General features: G+C 35.2%; 1 protein-coding gene across 1 annotated transcript in view; it reads left to right on the top strand.

Moving 5' to 3' along the window:
- The window catches only part of LOC142336307 (protocadherin Fat 4-like), an 86,930-nt gene that overhangs the window by 40,519 nt on the left and 27,586 nt on the right, over window positions 1-18,825 (top strand). The window contains exons 11-13 of the mRNA XM_075385036.1: window positions 6,017-6,222; window positions 6,881-7,065; window positions 18,573-18,737. Coding sequence (XP_075241151.1) covers window positions 6,017-6,222; window positions 6,881-7,065; window positions 18,573-18,737 — 556 coding nt within the window. The remainder of the gene's footprint in view (window positions 1-6,016; window positions 6,223-6,880; window positions 7,066-18,572; window positions 18,738-18,825) is intronic.

Raw genomic sequence — 18,825 nt, 5'->3', positions numbered from 1 at the left:
CACTGTATAGGTGGGGTATTTTGTTTGTGTGTCATATTAAAAAAATTAATAAAATCTGGGATTTCAACTGTTCTAAGACTATGTTCGTTTTTTGTTGTTGTCGTTAGCGAGCGACTCAATAAATTTGGCAGTGAAAGATCCTTTCCTTCCGTCCAAATTATGTGTAAGTTTGGAAATTTCATTAATATTAGCTGAAATTTGTAAACTCTGTGCTTGGGTTTATTTTTCTGTGTGAATAAAAAGAGAATTGGTTTGTGGTCAGTATAGAAAATTATAGAGTGTTTGGATCCTTGAATAAGGAATTCATTTTCCGAGAATGCATAGATTATTGCTGAACATTCGCGAAAGTCTAAGTTCTGTGATGGAAAAAAACGGGAGTTCGCGGATACTAATTCCATTTTTCCAAATTGATTTTTTGAAGGAGTGCAGCTTCAATGCCGTAGTTAGAGGTATCGCAGAAAACATAGAAAGGTTTTTCTGAATTAGGAATTGCAAGGCGGAGTGTTCCATCTGCAAGTTCTTTTTTTACTCTTTCGAATGTTTGTTGTGATTCTGGAGTCCATTTGAAATCTCTTGTATCTCGGAGCAATAAAACGGTCTTAAAATAACATGTAGCTTACAAATATATTTTAAGATGAATGTAAAAAACGTAGTTTTGTATTTCTTTTTTGTTTTTTGGTTGTTTTATTTTGAAAAATCCGTCTATCTTTGATTTAAGTGGGTGTATGTGATTTTTTTGTAGTTTTTGTCCCAAGAATTTAATTGAGTCTAAGAAAAAGAAGGATTTATCTGGAGCGCCTTTAAGGTTTTCATTTTTGAGAATGTTGTGATATTGTTGAAGTGTTTGTAACATTGTGTAAGTTGTAGTATCTCGAATGAAAACATCATCAAGATATGTGATAATTTTTTTCCCGAATGAGTTGTTTGAAAATGCAACTCATAACGGACGAGAAAGCTGCTGGGCTATTTGAAATTTCGTAAAATAGGCGTTTAAATCAATATTGTTGTCCAGTTATTACAAAATTTGTGAGTCTTTGTGATAGTTTATCGAGTGGCACTTGGTTGTATGTGTTGTTCATGAAAACTATAGCGAAAATTTGTCCTTGAATACGTGTTAGTATAATTTGGATGGGCTCTATGGGCCAGCTGCATTTTGTTTCGTCAATCATTGTGTTTAAATGACGAGCATCTAAGACGATTTTTAATGATTCTCCTTTTTTAGAATAATCACTGGGTTGGTGAAAGTGGTTCACGTAGTGAGCGAATCTGTATTTAGAGGTGCTATAATATCGAAATTTATCAAAATATCGAGTAAGTGTTGTACTCGATCCTGTAATTGGAGCTGAATACGAGTAGATCTCTGCTTTTTAAATATTGCTGTTGCTTTTAAGGCGAGACTTAGTTCTACTTTAATTTTAACAACATTGAATTTAGACGTTCCATAGCATTGTTCGAATTTTGTTAGAAATTGTGTTAATGCTTCAGATTGTGTTTGTGTTAATTTTGTATGTTCGAATTTGAACATAGTGAGAATTTCTCGATCCAGTTCTGTGAAGTTTGAGACGTCATAGGGTATATGGAACTTCTTTTGTTGTCATTTATATTCATTTTCCTGTTGTTTAGTGAGACTTAAACAATAGAGTTTCTTGAGTGTTTTCGATTTACCTTGTGTAAGGTATAGGCTTCCATGAAATCTGGAACTTCATTAATGCGGTATTTTTTAGTTTAAAATCATTGAGTGAGACATTGTTGTGCATATCCAATTAGTTCTCTTACCAAGGTGAGGGGGTGATTCAAGGGATTTTATATCAAAATTTGTATAAATGTTTGATGCGGATATTCAAGATGTTTATGTCCATTATAGAGAAGAACATATTTTTTCATTGTGGTATAAATGAAAAATCAGATGCATTGAGAATAGTGCCTTTCGCATATTTGTTTTTACATTCATATGCGGTTAAAGAATAAGTTAAGATTCTATGTTCGAAAAATTTGAACTATAGTGAGCGGTCACTAATGACTGGGAATAATTGTGAATAATATGTGGGCGGTTTTATTGAAGAGTCGTAAGTGTCAAAAAGTTTTGGTGATTCAATATCTTCGTTGTTTTTGATCTCTAGTGTGTGAGATGAACATTTAATTGAATCAACATATTTTTCTAGGGAACATATTCCTAGGATAGAAAAATTCTTGTTTGACACATAGAAATTGGGTGTAAAAGAAGTTTTTTTGAGGTTTCTATTCTCAGATACATCTGGATATAATAAAAGTTTTGTTTTACCATTCGACTGTAACCGAGAATTATTTGCTGCTGAGAGGACAAATGTTGATGCCTTTAGCGGTAATTTGTGGTAGTCTTTGATTTCATTCCAAGTGTCATTATTTATTACGTTAATTGTTGCACCAAAATCTAGTAGAAAATCAATTTCTAGATGTGGTGGAGAAATTGTTTTCGTATGATCGAGTGTTTGTTGTGTATAAATCGTTAGTGGTAGTACCCAAATATTGCTCTTACATGATGCAAAGAATGTATTCTTCTGTGAGAATATTACATTCCTCTTGGCAATTACAATATTCATCTTGGTTTTCTTGATTTAATTCTAAACGTAAATCATTAAATTGTTGTTTTCTCGGAGACATTTTGTGTGTCTGTATTTTCAGTGTTGGACACTGTATTGTCCGTTTGTTCTTGGTTTGAAAGCGTTTTTACATAATTTCTAAAATTTCGAAGGCAATCACGTGAGAATGGTCGTCGTGAACGATTTCCATCTCTATTGTAATGAAGTGATTGTGGTCTAGAGTTATCCTGAGAGTTTGGTGGTCTTGGATATGATGAACCATTTCTACTTGTTGGTTTAAATTTACTATTACCGTAATGAGGTTTTGAGTTAGATTGTGAGGACCTCATTGGGCTTATATGCCCTAAATATTACGATTTTTTCTACTGTTACTTCTAGAGCGATATGAGAACGGTAGTGTATTTAGCTGTCATATTATTTGATGTGACTTGTTTGTTTGGAAGGTTTTGGTTACCTTCCATTGCTTAATTAAAAACTTACTTTTGAAAAATAAGCATGTCAAGTGGTTTTGTTTGTCTTTTATCAGGGCATGTTGAAATGCTATGTCCTGAACGTGAACATTTTTGTGCAAAATTTCAGGAAGAGTGGTTTTCCTTTAAAATTAGGATATTTTGAGTACTTGTGTCGAAATACATTAATTCCGTGAGTGATATGTTGTTCCATCATGTGTAAATCATCTACTGGGAGATGATTGATATCTAAAGAAAGATTAATAATTGTTGAAGAAAAAGTGGAATTTGTATTGAGTTTATGTCTCTCTATGTGTGTTCTTTTGATATCTTCCTGATTTATCTTTTCTACTAATTGTGCATATGGAAGTTGTGGTTCCAGTGCAGTTGATTTATGATTTCTGATCTTTTTAATGCTATTCTAATCAACTGTTGATCAAGTGCTTTGGCAAGTGCGCCATTCATTTGTGCATTACGCATATCTTGAGCGTTGTTAACATATGGTTTTTGAGTCATCTGTTGGATTCTGAGTGCTAATGTTTTATTTGCTCACCAGAGGCATGTATTATGCTTTCTAACAATAACGTCGCTTGTGTTTGCGATTGTTGATTATCAAATGCGAGTGCCACTGTTGTTCTGGTCCGATTAGAGGTGTTTGTATCATGGCAAATCGTTTCAAAATCCAGGCTTCATGATATGGTGAATCAGTCTGCTCTGGTCCTGCTGTCATTACCATATTTGCTGTGATAACATTAAAAAAATCTTCCGTTGCATAAGTAGGGTCAGTACCATCAAACGGTCTGAGAGACTGTTGCATGCGAACCGAGCCTCCTAGTTAAGGGTACATCATTTGTGTATTTTGGCAAACTGCAGGTGATGGCGTTTGTGTAGACGCCGCTTGCAGATAATAAGGAGTTGGGGCGTTTGTGTTTTGTTGAGAATTTTGTGAATTAAGTTGTCTAACAATATTTACTAATTGTTAAGGGGTGATCTGAATATTCTGGTTATTAGCTAGAGTCGAATGTGTTGAATTATTCAGAATAGTTGGTTCAGTGTTAAAATGAACAGAGTTTTGTCTATTTAGACGTGGTAAAGGTGTGTTAACATTGAGTAATGTAGATAAGTTTGTGTTCAATGGATCTGAATTTTGTGTTAATTCAGTCGAATTTATAAGTTGTCTATTTTGCTTATTCTGATAGATATGTGTGTTATTGGTGGGTTTTATTAGTAATATTGTTGTTATTATTATGATTATTGTTCTGATCATTGGGGTCAAGGTCGATTATTGTATTTACAGTGTGTGATGAAAAAAAAATGTTCCATCATCTAATATTGTTGAATTAAAATCTGTTTCTGTAGTTTCGTTAATACGAGTGTATGTTTGTTGAGAATGAATTATGGTATCTATATTTTCTATTGGCGATGCTTCCAGAGAGGTAATTGTGTTTTCTGGAACATTTGTATAAGTGAACGGTTGTGTTGCTGCATTATAGTTTTTAATTTCTTTAGTATGGTGATTGATGGATAATTTTCGATTAGTTTAGGATGGTATTTCCGTAATATTTATGAAATTTTGTGGACACCAGTCTGGATCTTAAATATAAGGTCAGTTTATCTCAGTTTGTCTCAGGTAGTTTAGGTAATATTTGTGAAAATGTGTTTTTTATCACCTTTGTAGCTGGAAAGATGTGTCTTACCAAGGTTTTCCAAAATCTGTGTATATACCGTGATAAATGTGTAAGATAGTCAAAAATTTTCTTCATTGTTTAGGTCTGCATCTTTCACAGAGCTTATATATATTTTAAGAAGGTGGGTGAAACCTTCTATTTTCTGTCGAGCGGTTTTGTGTATGCTCTCTCTTCGTGATTGTGAAGTATTAGCGTTAAGAGTAGGTGCAAGACGTTTAAGGAGCTCAAAGGAAGATTTTCGAAATACACCTTCTCACAGGTTGTATTTCTGTCCGTACTCCGTGAAGGAATTCAAATAGTGTGTCAGTTAGTGGATTAAAAAATGTATCATAAATGAGAGTGGTATATGTGTTTGTTAGTGGGTCATAAATGAAAAGCACTGAGCCCTTTGTGAGTTGAGCTCCATAAATTTCAACCAGATATGAAAGGAAAGCAGTTCGTGAAACTTGTGATGCTTTTTCTAGTAAAGAGAGGAGAGGTTGTTAATCCACCGCAAAGTAGTGATATTTGAGTTGCTTTGCTGTATTTAAGAGTATATTTAATTCATCTTGGTGTTGATAGTGTTTTACTTCAAAGTGTAAAAATTTGCTTGTTAAGCGTTTTTGCTGTTGTTTAAGAACAGCTAGTTGTAATTCGTCCGAGTGTGTTGGGACGTTAGAAGAAGGTTGATCAACGTGGTGATCCATTTTATTTATTTTATTTTTTAACACTAAGAGTTTTGTTTTTATGGGGGTTGTGTTCCCCTTTTCTCGAAGTTTTAAGTAAACAAATAGTAAAAAACTGTGTAACCTATTTTTAAGTTTCTTCCTCAAATAAAAATAGTGTGTTTTATGTGAGTTCTTTTTACGGTTAGAGTTTGTTAACTCGCTGTTCGCACCAGTTAAGGCAGACCCGATGTGGGCTCCTTTTACAGCCTTAAGGTATAAAGAGCTAGGGCTACTTACTTCTGCGCGCGAAGTAGGCTTACCTATACCTCTCAGACTAACCGACTCTGTAAAACACTGAAGATAAACTTCTATTATTACGGTGGTAATAAAGTACAACACCGGAGTCAAGAGTATGCACATGGTGTATCTAACTAATAGACTGACTACAGTTAGTAGAGTCCTCTCTATATAAAAGAGAATAGTGTCTTCTCAGTCTCTGATTGGATGGAGGTGTACATCCAGTATTTTTACTTCTACGGTATGATAATAGATACGTTAATTTAGCAATGCAACGACATAAAAATCATTAATGACACAAAACAGTATTTGCGACGACAAGGTTGTACAGATATTTGTTAAATAAATTTCTTCAGCGCTCAATACGATCTGGAAATAGAAGTGGCCGACAAGGGAACGAACCCTGTCGCCCTGACCGCAACTGCTACCATCTTCATTGAAGTGATGGACATCAATGATAACAACCCTGTTTTTTCGCAGTCAACATATACAGCCAACGTGAGCGAATGTCTGGATCCTTACGAGACTATTGTCACTGTTAGCGCAACAGATGCTGATTTCGGTTAGCTTTTGGATGTCTTTTATTGATTATTTCATTTGCCTTTCTTACTTCCATTTGAAACTAGCTAAAATTTGTTCCCATCAAACCGTTTCAACCAATAGATACACACAATGCTCTTTTAATAACTGTTATGTGTTAACAAAGATTTGCAAATCTTCCTATCAAAAAGGTCTGTTAGAAAAAAAGAAATAATATATTTCTCCTGACTTATTGAATATTACCTATAAACGTTTTTATAGTTTTGAAATACAACAAAACAAAAATTCCGTAAAGTTCAATTCGGAGAGTACAGACAAAGAGATCGTTAGATCCAAAAGCGTCTGCTAAAGTAACTCATGAGGAATTTTTGCAAAAATAAAGTTTATGGCTCTCGTTGCATTGTGTCGTGAGTCTTTTTGACTATCATACTCAAGCTAATGCATCAAAAACCATTTAAACCAGGTAAAGAGCACATGTAAGAGTATATCAACCCTAATTGTTGAAAAAAAAGATCACATCCTTAGGGATCAAATTTTGTACTCCAAAAATACCTAAACGTTTTTGACGATGGTGAAAGCCGAAAAGCATAAACAATCAAATTTTTATTCAGAAATGGTTAAAATTAGGTATTGTTTTTCTTGGTAACCTGTGAGTGACTCGCATTTTTTGTTCTGTGTAGAAGTGAACAGTGAGCTTTCGTACACATTCGGTCAAGCTGTGACTTTCTTCCACTTGGACGCACCGACTGGCATTGTGACGTCACTGGAGACACTAGACAGAGAGACATACACCACAGGGTTCACGTACAAAGTGGTGGCCACAGACCACGGAGTGGTGCCTAGATCTGGCACTGCTACAGTTCAGGTGAGCAATAAACTGTCAAATTGTTTTCATCAATGTCCACAATTCTGTGCACAAAAAATTTTTGAGCACAGAAGGAAGGCCCCGTTTTTGAACTAGGATGGTTTGATCAGAGCCTCTACGGTCATGGGCCACGATTAGGTTTTATCTTTCTCACATTCAAATGACTTAAACATCTCTTTGTTGTATTTACGCCTGCAACCATTATTTTTTGTCAATTGTAAATACTGCTTACTGGTTCTTATGTTCTTTGTTATGTTCTTTTAAGTGGATAAAAATCGATAAATGATATTGGCGGATCTTTCTCCTTTTAATATCCGCGTCAGCAATTCCGGGCCGCTATTACTGCGCTCCTGATTTTTTTATAATTCAAAGAATTTGAATTGTATTGGGGCGCTGTGTTTTTTTTAAGATCTGTTCACACAATTTTCTATGACTTTGATCTTTTGAACGGGATAAACAGGTAAAGCCCAGCGGCCATTGAGTTTCATTAGAGGCCCAAAGTGGGCTTTAGTAGTCCTTCAAGTGCTTAGAGTGCTGGGATGGTCTTAATTTAAGGTTAAAAGGTCATTTTTAGGTGTTTTTGGGCTCAAAATAGTGCATCTTTTCATATTTTTTTTGTGATTTCTATCAATTTTTTTGTTTTATTAGTCTGAGATTGAAGTTTTTAAAAGTTGAAAAAGGTCTTTTGCTAGACCAAAAGACCAAAAGACCAAAACAGCTATATGTTTTGGTACTAGAAACAAAAACATACAAAATGATAATAATTTTTGCAATTTTTGTCAGTTTTTGAGTTTTTTTAGCCTCAGGGGCCAAATAATCTCTTTTAAGGTTTGATTGTAGAGCATTGCATAGTTTCTAGTAACAATGGAACTGCTTTCATTATTTTAATGTCTTGAATTTTAGCTTTTTTTTAAATAAAAACTTCTTTTTTTACGTTTTCTTGGAATTTTCGTCAATTGTTGATATTTTTCCATTGTCAAGTGCCAGAAAATCTATCCCACGGTCTCACAAAAAGTTATTGCGTGGTTAAACGTGTCAATGGAGTTGTTTTCAACAAGTTAGCAATTCGAGTTTTGGAAAATTTTTAATAAAATTTTTAATTTTGTTATGTTTTTTAAAGCATTTGTCTTTTATTCAGTTTTTCTGGCTCAGTAGCCAAGTGACCGACTCCAGTTTTTCTAGCATGCTATAACATAGTTGCTAGGGGGCAAGGCAATGTCTTTCTACCATTCAATAGAAGGAATTTCCTTTTTCATGAAATTTGAATTTTTTAATAAAAATTATTGCATATCGATCTTTGCGCCATTGAATTTTTAAGGCTTGGAATTGGGCTACGGAAAAGCCTCCAGAGACACAGAAGCGATTCGGAAAATATTTATATCACAAATTTTTTAACAACCTTTCATTATTGTTTGCAATTTATTTTTAAAAAAAATTTCTGTTATTTTCTGAGTTAACCAATCTTCAAGGGCCATTTTACTTTTTTCAGGTCTTCCAGGTATAATCGTGGACTGATTTAAAATCCAAAATGGTTTTGAACATTTTTTTGAAATAGGTATATTTAAAGGGATCAAATTTTGCCTTCGGGGTAAAAGCTTCAAGAGTTTGGCAATAAGTATGTTTTTGTTTAGTTTGTTTCGTTGTTTTAACTTCTCAACTTTTTGATGATTTTGTTTGTTTTTTGGCTGGAATTATTCAATTGGTCTGCTGTCTAGGTTGAGTTTTTCTAACTAAGTTTTTCATTCAAATCTTTGCATATCAGGACTTGTCCTGCTATGGTTCTTAACTCCGTCTAACGGATTTTTTTTTTTCGTCTCACCCTGACTTCTTGGAATTGACTTTTTCAATGAATTCAGTGACTTCTACTGTTTTTCAAATGACATTTGTGTTCGTTACGTCATTTCTGTTTTTAGGTGAGTTGCGTGACTTGGGTTTTAATATCAAATATCAATTTTGAGGTAGTTCCATTAGGGCTTTTTCTTTGTGGAGCAAATGTGTCACATAAAAATGACAGTCCGAATCTAACCCAAAAAAGTCTAGTGGTCTATTTAAAAGCTGGTGGTCGATCTGTCAATCTTATTTTTATAGTTGTTTCAATTCATGGTAGGCCACAAGCGTCTATCGCGGCTGTTTTCCGGCAATCTGCCGGCTATGTTTTAAATTAGCAACTGTTCATCTGATAACCTTTCATAATTCTGGGCATAAAACTTTTGTTGCTTCCCGATTTGAAGGCTCACAATTTTCTCCTCCGTATCTTGCAATGGCAGTGCCACCAATATAAGTTTAGAAGAATTTAGTGAAAAATGCATTTAGTATACGAAATGCGGTAGAATCAATTCTTTCCCGTTCCGAACTCCAAGTATAACCAGTCCTGCCTAAGAAGAAAATCATTACCGTAACTCACAATCATTCCAGTGATTTTTTACGCTGGCCAGACTTCACTCAATTCTCACTTCGCAGAAAAACGTTCGCTCGTAATACCACAGAACTCTAGCTTCACAGAGCTCTTCTCCGGCACCTCTCTGTCTGTTTAAATTTAATACTTCTAAGCCGATAAAATGTTCTTCAAAATAGCGATCGCAAAGCGGAAATGAGAAATAAACTATATATTATACGCTTTTTATGCGCTGATTTATAAATGGAGTTCATTGCGGCCTACCATTGTCTGCCATTCCTATATCAATGAATTTCTGAGAAGTATGTAGCAAACTCAATGTAAAACAAATAAACGTTTTTTTCCACTATAAAAAAATTTTTTAATTGTTCTTATTAATAGCCGCGTCAGCAATTCCAGGCGGCTATTATAGCGCTCCTAATTTTTTTTACAATTCAAAGAATTTGAATTGTATTGAGGCGCTGTCTTTTTTTTAAGATCTGTTCACACATTTTCATGAATTTTGTAGTCAAATTGGAGTACTGATTTTGGTCACGCGGAAATAGGAAGGGGAGCAAAAAAGCGAGTGGCTTTCCGGCGTAAAATTTTTGAGAAAACCGTGTCTGAACAAAAGTTCGCTTTCTCGCTAGTGGTGTTCACATGCGGCAATTTCACTTTAATTTTTTACTGTTATTTTGATTTTATGGATCGGATTTTCTTCTAAATGATTTTCTCAATCTATTCTTAGTCCATTCGAGATCTAGTTTTCTGTTTAGTCAAAAAAACTTTTTGAATTGTACGTCAGGACTTGTCCTGCTAGGTTTTTTTACTTCGTCATACAGATTTTTGTTTCGTCTTACCCTGACTTTCATGATTTTGATAACTTTTCATGAATTTGGGCTTGCAAAACGGGATAAACAGGTAAAGCTCAGCGGGCATCAAGTTTCATTAGAGGCTCTTTGCTGCGTTTGGTAGTCCTTCAAGTACTTAGAGTGGTAAAGTTACTGGGAACTTACATCACTTAAAAAAATGACTTGTGAAATCACTTATTGAACTTTAAATTTTATGACAATTTACTAGTTAAAGAGCAATAGTGTGCATCTATGTATAGCCAAACGTATTTCCCCTAATTCTTGAGTATTAGAGTCTTGAGTTTATGGTTTCGAATATTATTTTGAAAAGCTCCCTTAGGGCTTTTTCCTTATAGAGCGTATGTGTCCCATAAAAATGACAAACCGAATCTAACCCAAAAAGTCTAGTGGTCTATTAAAGGACGGGTGGTCAATCTTTTTTAGTTGCTTCAAATCCATGGAAGTCTTGAAGCGTCTATCCAGGCTATTTTCTGGCTATTTGCCGGCTATGTTTAATTGTGCATTGCTCTCAAACGAAGTTTCTCTCAAGCAATTACAATCGTCCTGCTAGTCTCTTTAAGGAGATTGTTCGTACCACAAACTCTTTTGTATGATCGTTTTCTGTAAATTTCATTAAAGTAATGTCCGGAGGGCATTAAGTTGCAGACCAGTTTTCTTATAGCCGTTCCCCCTATTAATCTTCAAGTATCCCATTTCCTGAAGCTGTTGAGGAGACGTAATTTCACCGTATGAAATGCGATTCTTAGAGTTTGGGCTACTTGTCCTAAAAGCAAAAGCAGGAACAGTTGCAAAACCTTTCCTGCATAAAGTTTAGTTCTCACTGATGATTTTCTGTAGCTATAAATTTTTTTGACAAACGGATTTTTGAAAACTTCCGACCGGCTGTATTTTAACGGTTGTAAAAATTGAAAAGGACAGACAACGAATTATAATATTATTAAACATTTTTACAAACAATAAATTCAACTGTAAACTTTGGAAAATTATAACAATTAGAACAACACATTTTAAAACACAAGTTAAACAACACAATTTAAAAATTTTCATTATTATTGTTAATAGGCCAAATACTATTCTCTGAGTTTCTTTTTCTTACAAAGATACAAAGAAGCACCGGAGAACTCTTGATATAAAATTAAATAGAGTGGTTCTTGTGAAAACGCAGAAATTCTGATTATATGATAGGCTTTTAAACTTTTCGTAAATTGTCACATGTCTTGGGATGCTCAAAAATAACGCTTTATTGTTTTGGAAACCTGTATTGTTTTGGAAACCTATATTTTTCTGAAAACTAAAAATTTTTTCTGTTGAAATCAAATCACCGTTTCCATAATAAAAAAAAATGGTACGAGCAGGTTTTGTGTTGAACAATGACTTATTTTTGAACGCCTCAGGTTATCAAAAAACTTTTTAAATGAGTCTTTTGGCACTTTATTGTATTTTGCAAACAACTTGCCACAGAGAAACGCCAATCTGATTGATCTCTAGGACAATTTTTTTCAGTGTGTTGATTTGATCTGTTATATTGAGGATCCTGTTCATAGCACATTTTAAGCACCTGAGCGTGTTTGAATTGAACAGGCTTGAAAAATGGACCGTCATAATGTAACTTCAGAGATCATTTTTATAGCTGCGAAGCTGTAAGCTGAGCGAAGCTATATTGAGATGCTCTCGGTTTTTAGTTAGTAGTTTTTTGTTCACATGCGGAAATTTCACTCTGATTTTTACTGTTTTTTAGATTTTTTGGATCGCATTTTTTTCTAACTGGTTTTCCCAATCCATTCACAGCTCATTCGAGGCCTAGTTTTTTGTTTGAATTAAATTCTCAATTCCCGCTAGGGGTTTTTTTGTTCACATGCGGCATTTTGATATTGATTTTCTGTTTTTTTCTTATTTTTTTGTTCTGATTTTCTTAAAATGGTTTTCTGAATTGACTCATAGTCCATTCTAGGTCTAGTTTTTCTGTTTAGTCAATGAAAATTTTTTGAATTGAACGTCAGGACTTGTCCTGCTATGTTTTTTGTTTCGTCGTCCGACGCTCTTTTTTCGTTTTACATTTGTTCACACAGCAAAGCTGAAAAAGTCAAATTTTTTGAATGACTTCTTCCTCTCACTAACGACATTTGCGCGCATGACGTCATTTCTCACTCGCTTTAGCAAAAGTTTTTAAGTTATTTGCGTGATTAGATTTTGATCATACGTGACTAACATCACTCAATAAAATGACTTTTGCACTTTAAAACTTAAGTTTAGTTTGAATTTGTTCAAGGTCAAAGGAACTCATTTGTGCAGTAAAGGTCCCTAATAAGAAGCTTCTGCGGAATGAATTTTAACAAGCTTTATTAATTTATCGATGAATGTTTTTTTACCTAGTTTTTTTGAACGGCGTCGATTTTTTTTCAATTTAGATCTGTATCTGTTTCTATCTCTATTATATGGCACGCAGGTCTATTTTTTCGCAGCTATTCCGGCAATCTGCCGGCTATGTTGTTGTGAAATAAAATATTAAAAAATCTTTTCAACTAATTTTTTTGTTCAAGGGTTGTTTCGCCCCCTTTTTCAATGATCTCGGTTCTAATTATTTGCCATAAAAAATTTGCTGATTCATAACTGATTCATTCTTGTGAAAACGCAGAAATTCTGATTATATGATAGGCTTTTAAACCTTTCGTAAATTGTCACATGTCTTGGGATGCTCAAAAATAACGCTTTATTGTTTTGGAAACCTGTATTGTTTTGGAAACCTATATTTTTCTGAAAACTAAAAATTTTTTCTGTTGAAATCAAATAACCGTTTCCATAATAAAATCAATGGTACGAGCAGGTTTTGTGTTGAACATTGACTTATTTTTGAACGCCTCAGGTTATCAAAAAACTTTTTAAATGAGTCTTTTGGCACTTTATTGTATTTTGCAAACAACTTGGCACAGAGAAACGCCAATCTGATTGATCTCTAGGACAATTTTTTTCAGTGTGTTGATTTGATCTGTTATATTGAGGATCCTGTTCATAGCACATTTTAAGCACCTGAGCGTGTTTGAATTGAACAGGCTTGAAAAATGGACCGTCATAATGTAACTTCAGAGATCATTTTTATAGCTGCGAAGCTGTAAGCTGAGCGAAGCTATATTGAGATGCTCTCGGTTTTGTACAATTCAAAAAAATTGATTTGTGTTGGGGCGCTGTCTTTTTTACGACTCGAAGAGGAGTATTGGAGAACTCCTTTTTTTAATCAAATTTATTGGAGTGATTTTTGAAGCGGGAAATGAAACGCGTGAAAATTTTTGGAGTGATTTTGGTAGTGAACAAAAGTGAAGAACGGAGCGAAAAGAGAGTGGTTTTTGTTCTTACCGCTGTTTTTGAGAGAGCGAGAAATTGATGTGTGAAAAAATTTTCTCAAAGCGAGCGAAATTTTTTTGTTCACGTGCGGCTTTTAAAAGCAGTTTTTTTGCAACTTTTGATGGTTATGAGGTTTGATTATGATAGTGTATTAGTTTCAGGCTTGTTTTGATAGGATTGAAGGTTTCAAGTAGTTAATTTGATTTTTAATGCTAATTTGGAGGTTTTTGATCAGTTTTGCTGATTTTTAGACGAAATTTAATGATTTTTTACCTGTTTTGTTTGTTTTACTGCTTTAAGTGGGATTTGAATAGAAGCTTGTTCCTTAAGGAATCTTCAGATGCTTTTTAATTAAAGTTTTGTTGGTATAAATCATTTTTTTCTTGAGAAAAATGACACAAAAATTGAGAAATTTTAAACCATTTTTCTTATTTTTTTGAAGTTTTTCTTTTTTTAGTCTTAGACAAGTTTCTTACCCACCCTATTATGACTTGCCCACTGTTGTGCGAGCTTTTCATTGCTCTAATTGCAAAGGAACCTTATTCGGCGTTATGTTTCTTGTACTATAAAAAAAACTAATTTAGTTTTTATAGTTTTTTGTCGAATTTGTTTTTGAATGCCGTTTCTATTCCTTAGGTTTTATGGCATTTGTGGAGGTTTAGGGTTCATAATATTTGTTCTAGTTGTTTAGTAATAAGTATGGGCAATTTTCTGCTTCGAGTCGTTTCCGGAATTCTCCCGGCTCTGTTTTTTTTAAGATCTGTTCACACATTTTCATGATTTTTGAAGTCCAATTGGAGTAGTGATTTTGGTCACGCCGAAACAGGAAATGGAGCGAAAAAGCGAGTGGTTATGCGGCGTGAATTTTTTTCGCTCTAATTTTAAAGTAGAGCGAGAGAACGGTGTTTGAACAAAAATTCGGTTTCTCGGTAGTAGTTTTTTGTTCACATGCGGAAATTTCACTCTGATTTTTACTGTTTTTTAGTTTTTTTGGATCGAATTTTTTTCTAACTGGTTTTCCCAATCCATTAACAGCTCATTCAAGGCCTAGTTTTTTTGTTTGAATTAAATTTTCAATTCCCGCTAGGGGTTTTTTTGTTCACATGCGGCATTTTGATATTGATTTTCTGTTTTTTTTCTTATTTTTTTGTTCTGATTTTCTTAAAATGGTTTTCTGAATTGACTCATAGTCCTTTCTAGGTCTAGTTTTTCTGTTTAGTCAATGAAAATTTTTTGAATTGAACGTCAGGACTTGTCCTGCCATGTTTTTTGTTTCGTCGTCTGACGCTCTTTTTTCGTTTTACATTTGTTCACACAGCAAAGCTGAAAAAGTCAAATTTTTTGAATGACTTCTTCCTCTCACTAACGACATTTGCGCGCATGACGTCATTTCTCACTCGCTTTAGCAAAAGTTTTTAAGTTATTTGCGTGATTAGATTTTGATCATACGTGACTAACCTCACTCAATAAAATGACTTTTGCACTTTAAAACTTAAGTTTAGTTTGAATTTGTTCAAGGTCAAAGGAACTCATTTGTGCAGTAAAGGTCCCCAATAAGAAGCTTCTGCGGAATGAATTTTAACAAGCTTTATTAATTTATCGATGAATGTTTTTTTACCTAGTTTTTTTGAACGGCGTCGATTTTTTTTCAATTTAGATCTGTATCTGTTTCTATCTCTATTATATGGCACGCAGGTCTATTTTTTCGCAGCTATTCCGGCAATCTGCCGGCTATGTTGTTGTGAAATAAAATATTAAAAAATCTTTTCAACTAATTTTTCTGTTCAAGGGTTGTTTCGCCCCCTTTTTCAATGATCTCGGTTCTAATTATTTGCCATAAAAAATTTGCTGATTCATAACTAGGTCAATCCAGAAATCCTATCATTTTTCACATACTGAAATTCATATTTTAATAGGATACTCCAACAGATATTATCAAAAGCGATTTTGGTGAAAGGGTAAGCCCGGACTGAACGACAAGTCAATATCAGTATGGGGCACGTCAAATTGCAAGTCTTATATCAATACTGATTCAGAGCTATGATCATGTCACTTTTTACAATGGTCAGTTTAAATGCACGTCTTGGTCTAGACGTGCAAGTCTAAGTGCAAGTCTTGGCCTAGACGTGCAAGTCTAAATGCAAGTCTTGGCCAAGACGTGCACGTCTAAATGCAAGTCTTAGCCAAGACGTATACGTCTAGATGCAAGTCTTGGCCTAGACTTGCAAGTCTAAACGCAAGTCTTGGCCAAGACTTGGCACGTCTAAAACACGTCAAAAATAGCCACAAAGACATCAAAAATGGCCGAAAAAACGTCCAAAACAGATCCCAAAAACGTCAAAAATTGCCGGGAAAAAAGGTCAAAAATGGCCGAAAAAACGTCCAAAATAGGTCCCAAAAACGTCAAAAATAGCAAAAAAAAACGTCAGCAATGGCCGAAAAAACGTCCAAAACAGATCCCAAAAACGTCAAAAATAGCCGGGAAAAAAGGTCAAAAATGGCCGAAAAAACGTCCAAAATAGGTCCCAAAAACGTCAAAAATAGCAAGAAAAACGTCAGCAATGGCCGAAAAAACGTCCAAAAAAGGTCCCAAAAATGTCAGAAATAGCCGGAAAAAAAGTCAAAAATGGCCGAAAAAACGTCCAAAAGGGCCCAAAAACGTCAAAAATAGCCACAAAGACATCAAAAATGGCCGAAAAAACGTCCAAAACAGATCCCAAAAACGTCAAAAATTGCCGGGAAAAAAGGTCAAAAATGGCCGAAAAAACGTCCAAAATAGGTCCCAAAAACGTCAAAAATAGCAAAAAAAAACGTCAGCAATGGCCGAAAAAACGTCCAAAACAGATCCCAAAAACGTCAAAAATAGCCGGGAAAAAAGGTCAAAAATGGCCGAAAAAACGTCCAAAATAGGTCCCAAAAACGTCAAAAATAGCAAGAAAAACGTCAGCAATGGCCGAAAAAACGTCCAAAAAAGGTCCCAAAAATGTCAGAAATAGCCGGAAAAAAGTCAAAAATGGCCGAAAAAACGTCCAAAAGGGCCCAAAAACGTCAAAAATAGCCAAAAAAAACGTGAGAAATGGCCGAAAAAACGTCCAGAATAGGTCCCAAAAACGTCAAAAATAGCCGAAAAAAAGTCAGAAATGGCCAAAATGAGTAATGTAATTTAGTTAGCACAGATAATGAGCTCACTCATATCAAAGTTTGAGCCCAAAACATTCACTCAACAAAAAGTTATTAACGAACAAGCACTGGTCATTAGCCATTTTTTCGGGGTAAAGTCTGAAATCATGAACATTTCCCAAAAAACTAACCAATCGGGACCAGACCTGGCTCACTAGATCCGCCTTGAAATAAGCTTTACAACCATATATATGACTCTTTTATTTGATCAGTGGTTCGCGAAAGACCGGCCTGTAGGCAGGGGGCAAGTTGACCCCGGTCGACCCATATCACCTTGAGCTCGTTCGTAAATTTTTTTCGTCAAATTAGTACGCAACTAGTTGAGACTTATTAATTTAGTCAGCACACATAATGAGCTCACTCATATCAAAATTTGAGCCCAAAACATCCTCTCAACAAAAAGTTATTAACGAGCGAGCACTGAGAATGAGCCATTTTTTCGGGGTACAGAGTCTGAAATCATGAATAGTTCCCAAAATACTGAACCAATCGGAATTGGCTCATTAGAACCGCCTTGTAATAAACTTTAAAACCATATATTTGACTCTTTATTTTGATCAGTGGTTTGCGAAAGACCGGCCTGTGAGCAGGGGGCAAGTTGACCCCAGTCGATCCCAGTTAGCTAGTGCTCGTTCTATAATAATTCGATATATCACATTAACCCATTAAAAAAGCACACTATAACTAACAGAGGTCAGCATTGGCTCCTGAACGAGCTGGTACTGGGGCACAACAAAGTTTTTTTGGCCAGTACTTTGGCCGTTCTGGCTGGATCGCTGGTCTTCCTCTGGGTCTCTCAAATTTGAAGGATTGTGCAGTGCATCATCGAGTGGCCGAACGAGAGGGCCTCGGCTTAGCATGGGAACCCTCACAGTAGCACCCCTTTTGACAATTTTGCCTCGGTTCAAGCTCGACATTTGGCTTATCTGAAAAGTACATAAATTTGGTGGTTTCGGCTATTTTAGGGGCTGAAGCGGCTGAAAAATGGCTGAAAACGGTCCAGAACACCTGAAATACCCTCAATAGACCCTCCCGGGGTGCTAAAAAACACCTAATAAACACTTTGGTATGCCCCAGCATCATTTTTTAGCACCCCGGGAAAGTGCCCAAAAAGTAATTCCAAAATCGTGGCACGTTGCAAAAATTTTTTGAATTCGAGATCTTCACTCAAAATTTTTTGGGAATCATTTTGCAAGTGTAATCCAAGTCTTGGCAAAGACTTGTCAGACTTGCAGACTTGTTTTTGGACGTGCACAGTACTGATATATGCTTGTAGACTTGCAAATTGACGTGCCCCGTACTGATCTTTTCTTGCAATTCAGTCCGGGAGGGCAATGAAAAAAGTAAGGGCATTGGCAGAGGTCAATGACGTTTATTAAAATAGCTGCGTGCATGGTAATGGTTTGCGTAGATCAGGAGATTCTGGCGACAAATTTTGATTACGGAATAAAGTACACAAATTAACCTCGCGGAATCGTGTTCTCAAAATTGCTCACAGTTTGCTCACATTGGACATAAGCATTCTATAATCGTTCTAATAATAACTGACGGTCTACAGGGATCAATTCTGCGACCCATTCGTTTCATTTTGCATGTAAATGAAGCACCAAATTGCGACAATTTAGCTATAAAAACGATTGTAACCACTGTAGCCTTTTTGATTTAGTTTACATTTAAATTTCAAGATATTTCAAGTTCTTTGGATCTATTTGTTTACCGCGGGTTGACTTCTATGTCTCCAGATTGGGATCGTGGATTGCAATGACGAGATTCCAATCTTCGGACAGACCCTGTACACGTGGTCAGTGCTTGAAGATGCCTCAATCAACACTCTCATTACAGAGAGCACTTCGAGACTGACTGCCACTGACAGAGACGAACCAGGAAGTCCCAATTCCGATATCAAGGTTTATGATGAACTTTATCCCTAACCCCCCCCCCCTCACCCCCCCCCCACTCAAACTAATGTAGCAGTTCATATTTCTATAGTTTAAT

This window comes from Convolutriloba macropyga, chromosome 3, assembly GCF_964194025.1.
Source record: "Convolutriloba macropyga chromosome 3, txConMacr16.3, whole genome shotgun sequence".
In the NCBI taxonomy this organism is placed as follows: Eukaryota; Metazoa; Xenacoelomorpha; order Acoela; family Convolutidae; genus Convolutriloba; species Convolutriloba macropyga.
This window is presented reverse-complemented; position numbering and strand designations above follow the sequence as displayed.